Source organism: Lutra lutra, chromosome 6 (genome assembly GCF_902655055.1).
Source record: "Lutra lutra chromosome 6, mLutLut1.2, whole genome shotgun sequence".
Lineage (NCBI taxonomy): Eukaryota > Metazoa > Chordata > Mammalia > Carnivora > Mustelidae > Lutra > Lutra lutra.
Genome location: NC_062283.1, coordinates 99,664,581 through 99,680,295, shown reverse-complemented (window position 1 = coordinate 99,680,295; position 15,715 = coordinate 99,664,581). Strand labels below are relative to the sequence as shown.

The following is a 15,715-nucleotide window of genomic DNA, read 5'->3' as shown; positions in this document are numbered from 1 at the left end:
AAGTGAAGAAAATATACATAGGATAGATCAAATTATGTCCCCTCTACTAAACTTCAAGGATTTAAAGGTTTCATTCTTATTTTTGTCTTCAGTACAGTTCCTTGCAACTGAGTAGGTGCTCTGTAAATACTTCTTGAATGAGTGACCTATGCACATTGCAGTAAAAATGCGGTATTAGTGGAACCCAGTCTAAAGCCTTAAAAAATTAAGTGGATATGGTATCCTTTTTAGGTGTGAAATAAGGAAGGCCCCATATTTATTATTTTGGAAGAGAGTAGGAATCTTAGAACCTCAGATGTTTGGATCTATTGCCTGTTCTTTTTTTGTCTCTTTAATCACTTCTTTTCCCTAATCCTGAAGGAGAAAAAGACACCCTAAGTCTCTGTGGAGATTCCACACCACAGCAACTATTAAGTTTGCTAGAAATTTTGTTAGAATATTTTTTATTGTCTAAAAATTTTTACTCTATAACTTGAATTAAAATTTCATGTTGTACCCTACTTAATTTAAATTGATTTAATCATTAGCAAAAGTGAATACATAAGCCATGTAAGCAAAAGGTTGGTTCTGATAGGATAATGCAAAGGAAAAGCTTGCTGTGAGATAAAATAGGCATCACCTAAGGTTATTGGTCTCTTTAATAATCTCTAATCAAGAATCTGAGTTTTTGGACAATCTCACTTTTATAAGTGTTTTATTAATTGAACCAGTAGATACTCTTCACTGTTCATGGTAGTTAAAATTTGACTGTAGGCTTTTCTCCAAATATACTTATTTCTTCAGAAATTGCCAGGTATTGTGCCAGGTAGACCTCATTTCTGTACTACAGTGTAATTTTAGCAATGATAAGAATATATTCTTCAAAATTGGAGTCTTATAAATTTGCAGTGTTGCTGTTTATTTGAAAAGAAAGCTGTCTTAGAGACTTCTAGAAGAATAGGAAAATTTATTTTTGTCTCATTTAATCAGCTAAGGGTATTTTGATACTATTTTCAGTAAACACATTGTTTCTTTGATAATCAAAAAATTTTCAGGTGACCTTGGATTGACTTTGTATTTCTTTTTGTTAGAAAATGTCAATTCATTGGATGCTAAAGAATTTTATCTGACTAGAAAGAAGTATTCATAACACAGAACCTTCAAGGAAGGCCTGGAGTGAACTCTATGAGTTGTGGGACATTGAATCATGATATTTAAAAAAAAAAAGTAGATGAAATCTGTGTATCAGTAACAACTTGATTTAGTTTTGTTTTTGTTTTTTTGTTTTTGTTCTTTTTTTAGTAGGGGGATAGAAAGAAAGATCTGGATGGAGTCAGTTAAGGAAAAGAGAGAGAGAAGACATCAGAGTCTTGTTATCCAGGTTCATCAGGATATACTGTATACTGCCAGCACCTGGCCCCACCTATACTCTTCTAACATTGTTTCCCAGATGAGGTGTCACTATAGGGCATCTAGAGCCTTAGGGCAGAAGCAGTCACAGTTCTGGTAAGGATGAGTTGAGGATGAAGGAATGTGAGAGTGCTGAGGTTCAGGAACTGGACAAAGATAAGAAGTCTTAGTAGTTCAAACAAAAACCTGTCATCATTCATTCATTCAGAGATTGACTGGATATTGACTGTGTGCCAAGCAAGGTTCTAGGTGCTAGGGGTATATCTAAGTAACAGCCATATACCTGGCCATGGAGCTTTTATTAAGATGCAATATTATCAGTGGTCATGACTCCATGGAATCACTATGTAGGTCATGAGCCTTTTTTCTTTTGGACCTCCAGTGCTCAATCTTGAGTTACTTACAAATGTCAGTTCATAGCTGTATTGCTTCATAACCAATTATTCCAAAGCAGAGTGGCTCGAAGCCATAAACTTTTATCTCACAGTTTCTTTGGTGGGGCTGTGGGCGTATGGTAGCTGGGTGCTCCTGATTCAGGATCTTTCACAGGCCGTAATCAAGGAATCAGGGCTGCATTCATCTGAGGACTCAACTGAGGAAGGATCGGCTTCCAGGCTCCCTCACATGGTTATGGCAGGATTCGGCTCCTCTAGACTATTGAACGGAGGGCCTCAGTTCCTCACTGGCTGTTGGCCTGGAGCCTCCCTCAGTTCTTTGTCATGTGAGCCTCTGCACAGGGCAGCTTAGAGTGGGCCAAAAAGAGGCAGTGAACGAGATGGAAGTCACAGTCTAATCTCAGAAATGACATTTCATTATTTTGATTATTCTGTTTGTTACAAGCTCACATTCAAATGAAGGTGATTTCACAAGGCTATGGAAACAAGGGGGCAGAGGGTACGGAGACCCATCTTGGAAGCTGTCTCTCATTGTATATTGATAGAAGACCCTTATTTTGTAATATTTATTTTTTCTTCCTTACCCTTCATCTTCTTTCTTCACTCATATTTCTGTATCTTTATCCTCCAAAGGCACTCTAAGATACTTAATATGTGTTTTTGGATTTGTATTTATCTCTGACAAAAGAGCGTTTTGTATAGCATATGTATTTTGAGTTTATAAAATGGTATTGTGGTCTAGATCTTGTTCTGTATCTAAGGTTTTTTTTTCACCCAACCCCATATTTCAATGATTTGGGCATGTTGCTATTTGTAAATTTTGTTAATTGCTTCCATCTTCTACATAGTATTCCAGAGAATGCATCCAGCACATTTTCTTTTCTTTCTTTCTTCTTTTTTTTTTTTTTTTCAGATTTTATTTATTTGGGAGAGAGAGCCTGCACAAGCAGGGGGGAACAGCAGAGGGAGAGGGAGAAGTAGACTCCCCACTGAGCAAGGAGCCCTATGCAGGGCTTGATCTCAGGACCCTAGGATCATGACTTGAGCCGAAGGCAAAAGCTCAACCAACTAAGCCACCCAAGCGCCCCTCTAGCACATTTCCTTACCCATTTCTCTAGCAGGGAAGAGGTTGATTGTCTTCAGCTCCTTGATTTCTCCAACAGTTCTTTCATTAACATCCCAAAACAAGTCTCTGTGAATCTGTGTGAGACTTTCTCTGGAATATTTACAGAAGAGTGGGATTGCTGGATCATAGGATATATGTATATGCAGCTTCTCTGAGGACTGCCAGGTTGCTCTTCAAAATGACTATACCAGTTTATATCAACAAGTTATATATGAGGGTTTCTTTTTTCCCAAATCCTTACCAATACTTAGTGTTATTGGAGTTACTAACTTGCTTTTAATCTAGTGAATGTATAAGAGGGACTTTGATTGCTTTCACTTGCATTCATCTGTTAATAGTATCTGCACTTTTAGCCATTTGGGTTTTCTCTTATTTGAATTGTCCTTTGTGCTGTTTACTTGTTTCTTTTTGTCCATTTTGTCCATTGAAGTCTTTTGTACATTAGTATGAGGAATTATAAGGATGGATTTTCCAATCTTAAATTATCCTTGCATTCCTGCGTAAATCTTTTTTTTTTTTTTTTTTTAAGATTTATTCATTTATCCTAGAGAGGACAGAGGAGGGGCAGAGGGAGAGAGAGGACCCCAAGCAGACTCCCTGCTGACCGTGGAGCCCTACACTGGGCTTGACCCTATGACCCTCAGATCATGACCTGAGCTGAAACCAAGAGGCGGACGCTCAACCTGCTGAGCCACACAGGCGCCCCTCTGTGGAGAATCTTCATGATCAGAGAGAGAGTGTGTGTGCTTTGAAACATTGTTAGCTCTTAATGGATTTCCACATCCACATCTATAGTCCTAAGCAAAACGGGCTTTATATTGTTCATACTCAGTTTTGAAATTGAGGTGAGCCCAGCCTCCTAAAAAGAGTTGGTCAGTTTTTCCCTTGTTTTCTCAGTCAACTTTTATGTGATTAGAATTACTTTCTGCTTAGAGGGTAGGTAAAACCCACCTAGAAAAAGATCCTCTGGACCTGAAGCCTTTTAAAGGTAGAGTTCTTTCATTAAAATTCCATTTTCTATGAAATAAGGGAAGAACAGCTTTTTAAAGGAGAAAAAATTTCGGGTGCCTGGGTGGCTCATTTGGTTAAGAGTCTGCCTTCAGCTCAGGTCATGATCTCAGAGTTTTAGGATCGAGTCCCACCTCAGGCTCCCTGCTCATCAGGGAGTCTGCTTCTCCCTCGGAGCCTCTCCCATCTCGTGCTCTCTCTCTCTCTCATATAAATAAATAAAATCTTAAAAAAAAAAAAAAAAAAACAGTGATTCTTGGAACACTGAAAAAATAAAACAAAATTAAAAAAAATTTTATCTTTTTTTAAAATATCTTATTTATTTGACAGAAAGCATAAGCAGGGGGACCTATAGGCAGAAGGAAAGGGAGCAGCAGGCAGGGAGCCTGATGCGGGGCTTGATCCTGGGACCCTAGGGTCAAGACCTGAGCCGAAGGCAGTTGCTTAACTAACTGAGCCACCCCGTTGCCTCCAAAATTTCATTTCTTTCAACTCAGATCCATCTAGTTATTTTCTCTTTTTCATTTTGTGTTTCATTTATTTGAATGTTCTTTTTTTCTTTTCCTTTATCAGTTTCACCAAGATTTGTTTCTTAATTTTTAAATGACCCATAGTTTGATTTTTTAAAGTATTTTCCAGTGTTTTAGGGTTTTCTTTTATTTTTTCTTTTTGTAAGATTTTGTTTGTAAATAATCTCCACACCCAACGTGGGACTTGAACTCACATCCCTGAGATCAAGAGTTGAATGCTTCACCAACTGAGCCAGCCAGGTGTCCCTTCGTTTTTATTTAAATTTGGCCTGGTCTGGGTAAAGCGTCAGCGGGCTTTAGAAGGGGAAGAGTTTATTTTAGACTGAGAAGTTTAGAGGGTAGATATGCTGGGAGAACTGCCCTTGGAGCTGGACTTTGAAGCATCAGGGGGTTTGTGTGTGGGAATCAAGAACTTTCCTTGAAGAAGGAGAAATGGCTTGAGCAAATAACAGATGTTGAAAGTGCAGTGTGTGTGATTGTGAGCTTCTTGAAGGAGCCCCAACTTGTATATACTTCAGAGAAACTATTTAGAATGTATACTTTAGAGAAACTCTTTGTATACTTATTTTTAGGAGACATTTAATGTGAAAATCTTTCTTTCTTTTTTTTAGCTTACAAGTGAGCATGAGTCTTCTTATGATTAGCGAGAATGTAAAATTGGCCCGTGAGTATGCGCTGCTGGGCAACTATGACTCTGCGATGGTGTATTATCAGGGAGTTCTTGACCAGATGAACAAGTACCTGTATTCAGTCAAAGATACCTATCTCCAGCAGAAGTGGCAACAGGTGAGAATCGTGGCTGCTGTGTGTCTTCACGGTTTAAGCACTCAGAAGAGAAGACTTGAAGAGATTGTTAGTGCCTTTTGCAGTTACACGTGAAGAGTGTATGGTTTGTTACATGGATTTATATATGCTGTTACTTGAAATTTGATTTATTATATTAATAATATCCATATTCACTGTCATCAGTATTGCGAGTTCTACTCAGTTATAGTTGTTGGAATGTAATAGATTAAAAAAAATAATGGTTTTGATGGTTTTTTCCTACATCACATTTTTTTACCTGTTAAAATTAGAATTTATTAAGCCATTGTTGAAACTGCAGATGATAGCTGAATGTCATGGCTTCAGATTCTCTGTAGAATTTTTTTTTAAGATTTTATTTATTTATTTGTCAGAGGGAGAGAGGGAAAGAGAGCGAGCGAGCACAGGCAGACAGAGTGCCAGGCAGAAGCGGAGGGAGAAGCAGGCTCCCTGCCAAGCAAGGAGCCTGATGTGGAGTCGATCTCAGGCCACTGGGATCATGACCTGAGCTGAAGGCAGCCGCTTAACCAACTGAGCCACCCAGGCGTCCCTCTGTAGAATATTCTAAAGCAGACCCTATTTGAATCCCATATGAGCAAAGTGTGGAAGTTATAAGTCCACCTGAAGATGGCATTTCTAGCAAGGTTAGGTACATCACAGAGTAAAGAAATGTTAACAGAATTTAATAGTCTTTTTGAGCGGTCTTCTTGGTACAGTGTTATCCCTCAGATTCCACTAAACTGCTTATGGATAGTATTCCATTTTTGTACTTAATTTTGGTTCTTTTTTTTTTTTTTTTGTAAGATTTTAAAAATTTATTGGAGAATGAGCATATGCAGGGGAAGCAGCAGGCAGAGGGAGAGGGAGAAGCAGGCTTCCTGCCAAGCAAGGAGCCCAATGTGGGACTTGATCCCAGGACTCTGGGATCATGACCCAAACTAAAGGCAGCTCATTTACACAACTGAGACACCCAGGCACCCTATACTTAATTTCTTTAAAAGAGGGAAATATCCTACCTCTTTGAACTTAAACCTTTTCCCCTAAATTGCCTCTGCATATCCCTTACATTACCAGAAGAGGGAAAGTGTTTTATTTCATAAAGAGTTTTAAATTTGTCACTGAAAGACTTATGTTTGTTGGCTGGAGACTTTTTTAAAGTAGACTCCACACCCAGCGTGGAGCCCAAGGTGGGACTGGAACTTACAACCTGAGATCAAAACCTGAACTGAGATCAAGAGTTGGACACTTAACTGAGCCAATCAGGTGCCCCTTTAGCCTGGAGATTTTTATTTTAAAAGTCTAAGCTTTTTTTTTTTCCTATGAGATTTATGTATTTATTTGGGGTGGGAGTGGGGCAGGAGGGAGAAGGGCAGAAGGAGAGAGAGAATCACAGCAGACTCCCTGCTGACCGCCTAGGTGGCTAATTGGAGCCAGGCGTGAGGCTTGATATCATAGGCCTGAGATCATGGTCTGAGGCAAAATCAAGAACCTGACACTCGGGCGCCTGGGTGGCTCAGTGGGTTAAGCCGCTGCCTTCGGCTCAGGTCATGATCTCAGGGTCCTGGGATCGAGGCCCGCATCGGGCTCTCTGCTCAGCGGGGAGCCTGCTTCCCTCTCTCTCTCTCTCTCTCTCTGCCTGCCTCTCCGTCTACTTGTGATCTCTCTCTGTCAAATAAATAAATAAAATCTTTAAAAAAAAAAAAAAAAAAAAAAAAAAAGAACCTGACACTCAACCAACTAAGCCACTCAAGCACCCCTATTTATTTATTTTTAGAGAGTAGAGTGTGCAGGCGAGTGGAGGGGGAAGCAGACTCCCTGCTGAGCACAGAGCTTAACACAGGGCTCAGTCCCACAACCATGAGATCATAACCTGAGCCAAAACCAAGAGTGGGACACTTAACTGACTGAGCCACCCAGGCGCCCCAAAAGTCTACGCTTTTTTGGTAAAGATACTTAAGTCATTTAGTTTTAAAACCAAACATTACCAAAAAAAAAAAAAAAAAAACCCAGAAAACAAAAAACCAAACATTGCCAACTTTATTTCAGTATTTTGTATATATTATTTATAAATTGAGTCTAGAATGCTTAAAAGAAATCTTGGTTTTATGTGAATTGTGCTGTTTGTCATCTGAAGCCATATTTTTCAAACTATAGGTTTCAGTCCATTAATGGGCTATGAAATTAGTGCATTCTCATCACCATTTTAAAAGTCCAATGACAGGGGGCACTTGGGTGGCTCAATAGGTTAAAGCCGCTGCCTTCGGCTCAGGTCATGATCCCAGGATCCTGGGATCGAGCCCCGCATCCGGCTCTCTGCTCACTGGGGAGCCTGCTCCCTGCTTTCTCTCTGCCTGCCTCTCCGCCTACTTGTGATCTCTCTATGTCAAATAAATAAATAAAATCTTAAAAAAGTCCAGTAACAGCATAAAAACCATCAAAGAAGCAATTTACAAAAGGATTATTTTTACCAGAATTTCCAAAAAGAAAGTTATAGCTAATTTCAGTATGTTATGCAGTTTGAGTACAAACCATATGTTAGTAATATGGTTTAATTGGTAAGAATATTTAATTCATTTTTTTCTTACAGTTGCAAATAAAAACTTAATGAACCATTCTTTTGGGGGGGGAGGTTAAAATTCTATTTATTTATTTATTTATTTATTTATTTATTTATTTATTTGACAGAGAGAGCACAAGTAGGCAGAGTGGCAGGCAGAGGGAGAAGCAGGCTCTCCACTGAGCAAGGAGCCCGATGTAGGGCTCGATCCCAGGACTCTGGGATCATGACCCGAGCCAAGGGCAGATGCTTAAAACAATTGAGGCACCCAGGTGCTCCTTAATGAACCATCCTTAAAATTTTGACAGAATATTTTGGCATGATTTATGGGGTTGCTGATGTCAAAATGGAGGTTTCCAACATCTCTAATAAATGGCCCTGGTTTAGTTTTGGCAGTGACTTATTGGTTATAGATATTTAAAGAGCCATATTCTCCTTTGACACCAGGTTTGGCAAGAAATAAATGTGGAAGCTAAACATGTTAAGGATATTATGAAAACCCTGGAGAGCTTTAAGCTAGACAACACTCCACTGAAAGCTGCACAGCATGAGCTCCCAGCCTCTGAGGGGGAAGTCTGGTCCTTACCTGTGCCTGTTGAACGAAGGTGAGTGGAGACCTTTCAAGAAACATATTGGCCCAGAAAACTAATAGCGTTGGCTATATCTTGGAGAGCTGGGTGGTCGGGACACAGAACAGGAGAAGGTTTTTTACTGAATGCCTTTTAGAACTCTTACATTGTGTATCATGTAACTATGACCCCTGTGGATAAATTAAACTTACGTGGAAATAACCTGAAAATATGCTTTTGTGAGTAGGGTTATAGAAGTAATGGAGACAACATTATCTTATGGAAGGAGCTGGGAATTGAAGTATCTGGGCTCTCATTCTCTCTTTGCCACTATCCGTAGCTTTGGAAAAAACATGTAATCTTTCTAGGCTTCAGATTTTTCTTAGGTAAAGTGAGGGAGTTTCGATTAAAACAGTAGTTCTCAAACAGGCTATCATAGAACAATGCTGTTCATCAAAATTGTTAAAATGAAAAATGTGCTTTTTTTTTTTTTAAGATTTTATTTATTTGACAGATATCACAAGTAGGCGGAGAGGCAGGCAGAGAGAGAGCAGGAAGCAGCTCCCCAGTGAGCAGAGAGTCCGATGCAGGTCTCGATCCCAGGACCCCAGGATCATAACCTGAGCCAAAGGCAGACACTTTACCAATTGAGCCACCCAGGTGCCCTGAAAAATGGGCTTTTTAATTCACAGGAAGAAAAGGATAAAATGTTCTGTATTTTAGGGGTTTTTCTGGCCATTTCTTCCCTTGGCTTCCTATTATCTGGAGCTGGCAAATGAACAGTAAAAGTGATACTTACTGAAATGGTCTACACAGCCAGTCATGCTTGGTTTCCCTGCATATTTTTACTGACAAGTGTTAGATGGTTGTCACTTGTCTATTCCACTCACATAATAGATTTCCTAGTTTGTATTGTGGACCTAAACGTGGAAGTGTGTAAGAGCATTCTTAAACACTGGCAGGTCCTTTGTCCCCTAATCAGTTTGAGAACCTTGCACTAATAAGGAAGATGTTGCTCATGTGTTTTTCAGCTTCACATTGTCATTTGTAACTCTCAGGGCTTGATTATATTTTATAAGTGCTGGATGTTGAGTGCGCATGTGTCCTAAGCACTGTTAGAACTATACATGTTATTTCATCTATTCACAGTTAGCCTTTCAAATAAGTCCTGTTTTCCTTTTATTGCAGATAAGATAGTTAGATGTACAGTGACTTTCCCCCATTATCACAAAGCTAATAATTGGTGGAGCTAATTTGAACGCAGATATTTGATTATAAAGCTGACATTCTCTGCCGTACCAGTTATTCTCAAACTCTAGAATACCTAAAGATCTCTTGGGGCACTTATTAAAATGTGGATTCTGGGTTTTCACTCTCTGAGAGTCTGAAATAATATAGGTTTACCTAGGAGATATTGCAGGTTTGGGTGCTTTTAAAGGGTTATATATAACCTACATAGTTTTTTTTTTTTTAAACATTTTATTTATTTGACAGACAGAATACAAGTAGGCAGAGAGGCAGGCAGAGAGAGAGGAAGGGAAGCAGGCTCCCCACTGAGCAGAGAGCCAGATGTGGGGCTCAATCCCAGGACCCTGGGATCATGACCTGAGCCAAAGGCAGAGGCTTTAACCTACTGAGCCACCCAGGCGCCCCCCCTATGTACTTTCTTTTTCTTTCCTCTTTCTGGAGAATCATCATTTGGCCCCTGTGCTATTAGTCTGTTCCTGCTGCTATAACAAAATACACCACACTGGTGGCTCACACAACAGAAATTTGTCTTTATTTCTCACAGTTCTGGAGACCAGAAGTCCAAGATCAGGGTGCTTGCTAGTTTGGTTCCTGAGGACTCTTCCGGGCAGACAGCTGCCTTGTGTCTGTCTTTGGGAATGATCAAGGTCTCCGGTGTCTCTCACAAGGACAGGGTCCTCAGATCAACGCCTTATTTAACTTTAATTAATTAATTAATTAATTTTTAAGTAGGCTCCATGCCCAACATGGAGCTTGAACTCACAACCTGAGATCAAGAGTCACATGCTTTACTGACTGAGCCAGCCCGGTTCCCCTAACTTTAATTAATCCTTTACTCTAAATGGTCTCATCGGGGATGAGAGATTTAATACACTGAATTTTGGGGGGACACATTCAGTCCACAACAGCCCTATAACTCCTTTCTGACTTTATTGGTAAGAACTTTCTGATGAATACATGTGCCCAGTGAAAATTTAGTTCCTTTCAAATTTAATGAATTATTTGGTCGCCTCAATCTAACAAGCATAGGCAGGAGGAGTCTCCTTGGGAGAAGTAGAACGTTGAATTAGAAGAGTCTCTTCATCTAAGAAATTCTATGATGATAAGTCCTAGTTTCCTTTCTGATTGCTTTTTGCTTTCTTCAATATCTTTTTCTGTCCCCCATCTTAAGTGCCTTGGATGGATCACTCTTAACTATAAAGTTCTCCTCTTTGACTTTATTTGCTGTGTCTTTGCTCCTTCCTGTAGTTTATTTTACTCGCTCCGTCAACTAGATAGCCCTCAAAGCTTTATATTTTTTGTTAGTCTTCATTTGTACTCATGCTTATGAGAGCTTACTCATTCTTGAACTCTGTTGGTGATTCTGACCTTGTCATCAGCTGGATTTTAGTCCCTTTTAAAGAAATGATTGAGCTGATCCAGTGTTCTCTTCTTTTATTTATTTATGTATTTTTTAAAAGATTTTATGTATTTATTTGATAGATCACAAGTAAGCAGAGAGGCAGGCAGAGAGAGACGGGGAAGTAGGCTCCCCGCTCGATCCCAGGACCCTGAGATCATGACCTGAGCTGAAGGCAGAGGCTTAACCCACTGAGCCACCCAGGCGCCCCCACTGTTCTCTTCTGTGATCATGCACAGAAACGTTTGTACGAGGTGGTTCACTGAGCCTTTTAGAGCAAAGATTAGAAATAGCTTCAAAGCTATTAAATGTGAATCTTTTAAAATGTCTTTTAAAAGCCAGCATCCCTCATATATCTCCTTATCCCTCAATAAAACCCAAAGTTTTCACCATCTCCTTCAACAGCACATGCGGTCCCGTTCTGTACTAACTCTAGAACCTGAGTTCTTATAACTCTTCATCCTCGAGCAGGTCAAACACACAGATGCTTCACTTCTTTGCATGTGACTTTCCTTCAGCTCAGACATTTCATGACTTACTCTCTCATTTCCTTCCGGTCTCACCTTGTTGAGCTGTTACCTGAGAAAGTCCTTCTCCGACCACCCTACCTGAAATGCCTCCCGCCCCTGATGAGAGCCCCTACCCTCCTTTATTTTTCTAGACCGCATGTAGCATCATCTGATGTCTTCATTGATGCACCCTCTCCACGCACATACATACACACACAGATATAAGTCTGTAAGAGTAAAGGTTTTATTAAACTTATTTGAAATTTTTTGTTCCAAGTGCATAATCAACAGTGATAGTTCAGTAAATTAGTTTTTGGAGGAATGAATAGCTAGCAATAAGAAGTGGATAGAAAGTGGCATATTTTACATGTAACTGCCATCTAGTCATTAAAAGCCATTTATGAGGTGATGATATAGGAAATGCCTTATATGATTAGAGAAAAATATGAGTGGATGTGTATATAACAGTTCCAGTTCTGTTTAAATGAAAGGTAGTTATAAGAAAATAGACTAATATGTTAAGTGGTTAACTCTGGGTAATGGGGTTACAGGTGACTTTTATTCTTTACACTTGATTATATTTCTGTGTCTGTTTTACATTATTTTTCTAGTTAAAGGAGAATAAATACATCTTTTAAAGAAATAGCTCCACTTGGCTATCCAGGTGCCTAAATCCAAAAATTAAACCCCCATTGTTCCTTTTTGTCTTTATCATCCCACCAAATCCTCATTCTCAACTTTCCATGGCTAGGAGTATCTTTTTTAATAGTGTATCTCTCGGACTTACATTGCTTACCGCCTTAAGCCAGGCCCTCATCTCATGCCTCCGTAACATTTGTAACCTGCAGATACCCCTGCTTTCTGTTCCCTTTATCGGTGTATCTATCTCAGCCCTGGACTCATCTTTCTTAAACCTTTGAGCAGCAGTTAGCTAAAACCTAAGCCTCTTGAACTAGTATTCATTCAGATTTTCTATTCACTGAACCACCTTCTCTCCAGTATCCTCCCTGAAGGCTCACCATTGTCTATAGTTAGTGTCTTTATAATTCTTTACATAGATGAGGATCACTTTGATTTCTCTGCTTTTCTACACTGATTTTCTTTTCTTTTCTTTTCTTTTCTTTTTTTTAATATTTTATTTTTTAATTTATTTGACAGAGAGAGAGATCACAAGTAGGCAGAGAGGCAGGCAGAGAGAGAGAAGGGAGGAAGCAGGCTCCCTGCTGAGCAGAGAGCCCGATTCAGGGCTCGATCCCAGGACTCCTGGGATCATGACCTGAGCCAAAGGCAGAGGCTTTAACACACTGAGCCACCCAGGCGCCCCTTTTTCTTTTCTTTTTTAAGATTTTATTTATTTATTTGACAGATCACAAGTAGGCAGAGAGGCAGGCAGAGAGAGAGGGGGAAGCAGGTTCCCCGCTGAGCAGAGAGCCCAATGGGGGGCTCGATCCTGGGACCTTGAGATCATGACCTGAGCTGAAGGCAGAGGCTTAGCCCACTGAGCCACCCAAGTGCCCCTGATTTTCTTGTCTGCAGTTTTACCCTCTTGTTTAGTTCATCTCCTGTGTTTCTAGGCCTAGTTTATTTTCTGTCCTCTTGAGGTCATTGGTAGCACTTGGTCTCTTGTACATTTTTTGGCATACTTGCCTAATTTTACATGCCTTCTTTCTTAACCATACTTGAGGTATTTGAGAATAGGCCTCTTTTACCTTTTTTATTGCTCATTTTAATGGCCCCAACCACGTCTAGGAGCCTGAGAAATATTTGGGCGGTGCGGGTCCTGCCACAGAAGGAAAGATGACATGAGGCAGTGTGTGTAAATGTAAGATGCTGTACCTCACTTCTGTTGACTGTCCACAGCCACTGGTTATGCCAGTGTTTTAAGTGGGAAAATGACTTAATTTTATTAATTAAAATATAAGAACTGTGATATACTCTAAATAAAATAATGTCAGCTTACACATGTACCAGTGGATACATGTGAATCCTGTACCTGTGCTGTTCTGGTTCTTTTGATAAAACTCTCTCTGATAATTGCTGTCATTTCAGTTTTTAAGAATCAGATGAAGTTTTCATTCATCGTTGATGGACACCAGTGACTGCCTCTCAAAGGAGAGGTGATGATCACTTGCCTTCTATTATTTCTACCATATAACCATACTGCAGTCCATTCTTCTCGTTAGTTAAATCACCACAGACCACTGTGTAACATAGAAATATCAGATCTTAGATTTGTGACTTCGTTCATTCAGTCCTATCTTGTGTTCCATTATTGCCTTGGCTTCTTTAGGTCATAGACTCTAACTTACATGTGATATGTGTTCATCTGTATTTGGATCACCTCCAGTTCATTATGATTTTCATGATCTTGTGTCTAATTAGACCCTCGCCAGGACCTAGAAAACGCCAGTCTCCTCAGTACAGTGACCCTAAGCCACATGGTAACCGTCCAGGCACAACTGTCAGAGTTCACCGTTCTTCTGCCCACAATCTTCACAACGACAGAGGGAAAGCTGTTCGTTGTCGGGAAAAGAAAGAACAGAGTAAAGGAAGAGAGGAAAAGGTAAATGTTACTGGTTTTCATAAATGAAATATTTATTAACCTTAAAAATGAAGACTGTGTAAATGTTAATAATTTTTAGTCATTGAAACCACCAGACCATAATAAAACCTTAGTCATATTCCACCTACACTGGGATTTTTCCCATTCACAATATTAAGCAAACGTTTTGGAGTATTTTTTTTATCTTTATATTTTGAAATAATTTCAGATTTGCAAACAAGTTGGTATAAATGGTATAAATTTATCCAGTTTTACCAATTACTAATATTTTACCCGTTTTGCTTTATCATCTCTCTATGTACAATTTTTTTTCTGTAACATTGAGAGTAAATTGTAGGTATCCTGCATGCCCTTTTACCCTTAAATACTTTAGAGTGTATTTCCTAGGTACTTGGACATTGTTCTACATAAACACAGTACAGTCGTCAAAACCCATACATTTTACATTGATACAGTACTGTATCAATCCATAGGCCCTCCTAAAATTTAGCCCTGTTATCCCAGTAATGACATTTGTAGTTCATTTTATTCCCATGCAAGGACATAGTAGGGAAGTGTACACTACATTTTGTTGTCATGTTTCTGTAGTCTCTTTGATAACGAAAATCTTTCTCAGCTTTTCTCTTTTTTTTGGCCGGCGTTTTTGAAGAGTACAGCCCAGTAGTTTTGTAGAATGCGTCTCAGTTTGGACTGTTTCTGATGTTTCTTTGTGATTAGATGGAGGGTGTGCATTTTTGACAGGAATACCATTGAAGAAAAGTTTTGTTCTTTACAGTGTATAATAAGGAGACACAGGATGTTTATTCGTTCTGTGACTTGTGATAAATTAGAGTGCTTCGTTAGGGTGGTGTCTGCCTAGGCTCTCCACTATAAAGTTACTCTTTTTTCCCTTTACAGTAATTTAGGGGGAGATACCTTGAGACTACGTAAATATCGTATTTCTCATCAAAATTTCATCTACTTGTTTTAGCATCCAGTGATGCCTGCCTAAATCAGTTATTCCTGTGATAATTGAAAAATCATGATTTTCTAATGCTGTTATTTCTTCTACATTTAATTGGTATCCTGGGGCGCCTGGGTGGCTCAGTGGGTGAAGCTCTGCCTTCGGCTCGGGTCGTGGTACCGGGGTCCTGTGATTGAGCCCCGTGCCAGGCTCTCCGCTCAGCAGGGAGCCTGCTTCCTCCTGCCCCCCTCTCTCTGCCTGCCTCTCTGCCTACTTGTGATCTCTCTCTGTCAAATAAATTAAAAAAAAAAAAGAAAGAAAGAAAGAAAGAAAGAAACATTAATTGGTATCCTACCATAAGGAAAAATTTCATCTCTTTCTCTTTATTCAATTTTATCAGTATGCAGTCATGGATTATTTGGTTCAGTGAATTATCATCTGTTGCTATCTTTTTGATGCTTAAATTGTCCAAGATTTGAGGAGTGTGACCTTGGAAGCTAGATCCTGTGCTTTTTTAACATGTACTCCTCGTTCCCTGAGTACCTCCTCATTTTCGGGCACAATAATAATCAACAAATCAGTTATCCAAGAGAGATTAAATTAATATGATCTTGCTGGTAAGGCACGAAAACATAAAGCTTTTCAAAAATACAGCATGGTGATGAAGATCATGGG

General features: G+C 39.5%; 1 protein-coding gene across 1 annotated transcript in view; it reads left to right on the top strand.

The window, feature by feature from the left end:
* The window catches only part of KATNA1 (katanin catalytic subunit A1), a 35,315-nt gene that overhangs the window by 2,329 nt on the left and 17,271 nt on the right, over window positions 1–15,715 (top strand). Inside the window, exons 2-4 of the mRNA XM_047732167.1 lie at window positions 5,060–5,234; window positions 8,257–8,414; window positions 13,917–14,097. Of these exons, the coding sequence (XP_047588123.1) occupies window positions 5,073–5,234; window positions 8,257–8,414; window positions 13,917–14,097 (501 nt within the window). The 5' untranslated portion in view covers window positions 5,060–5,072. The remainder of the gene's footprint in view (window positions 1–5,059; window positions 5,235–8,256; window positions 8,415–13,916; window positions 14,098–15,715) is intronic.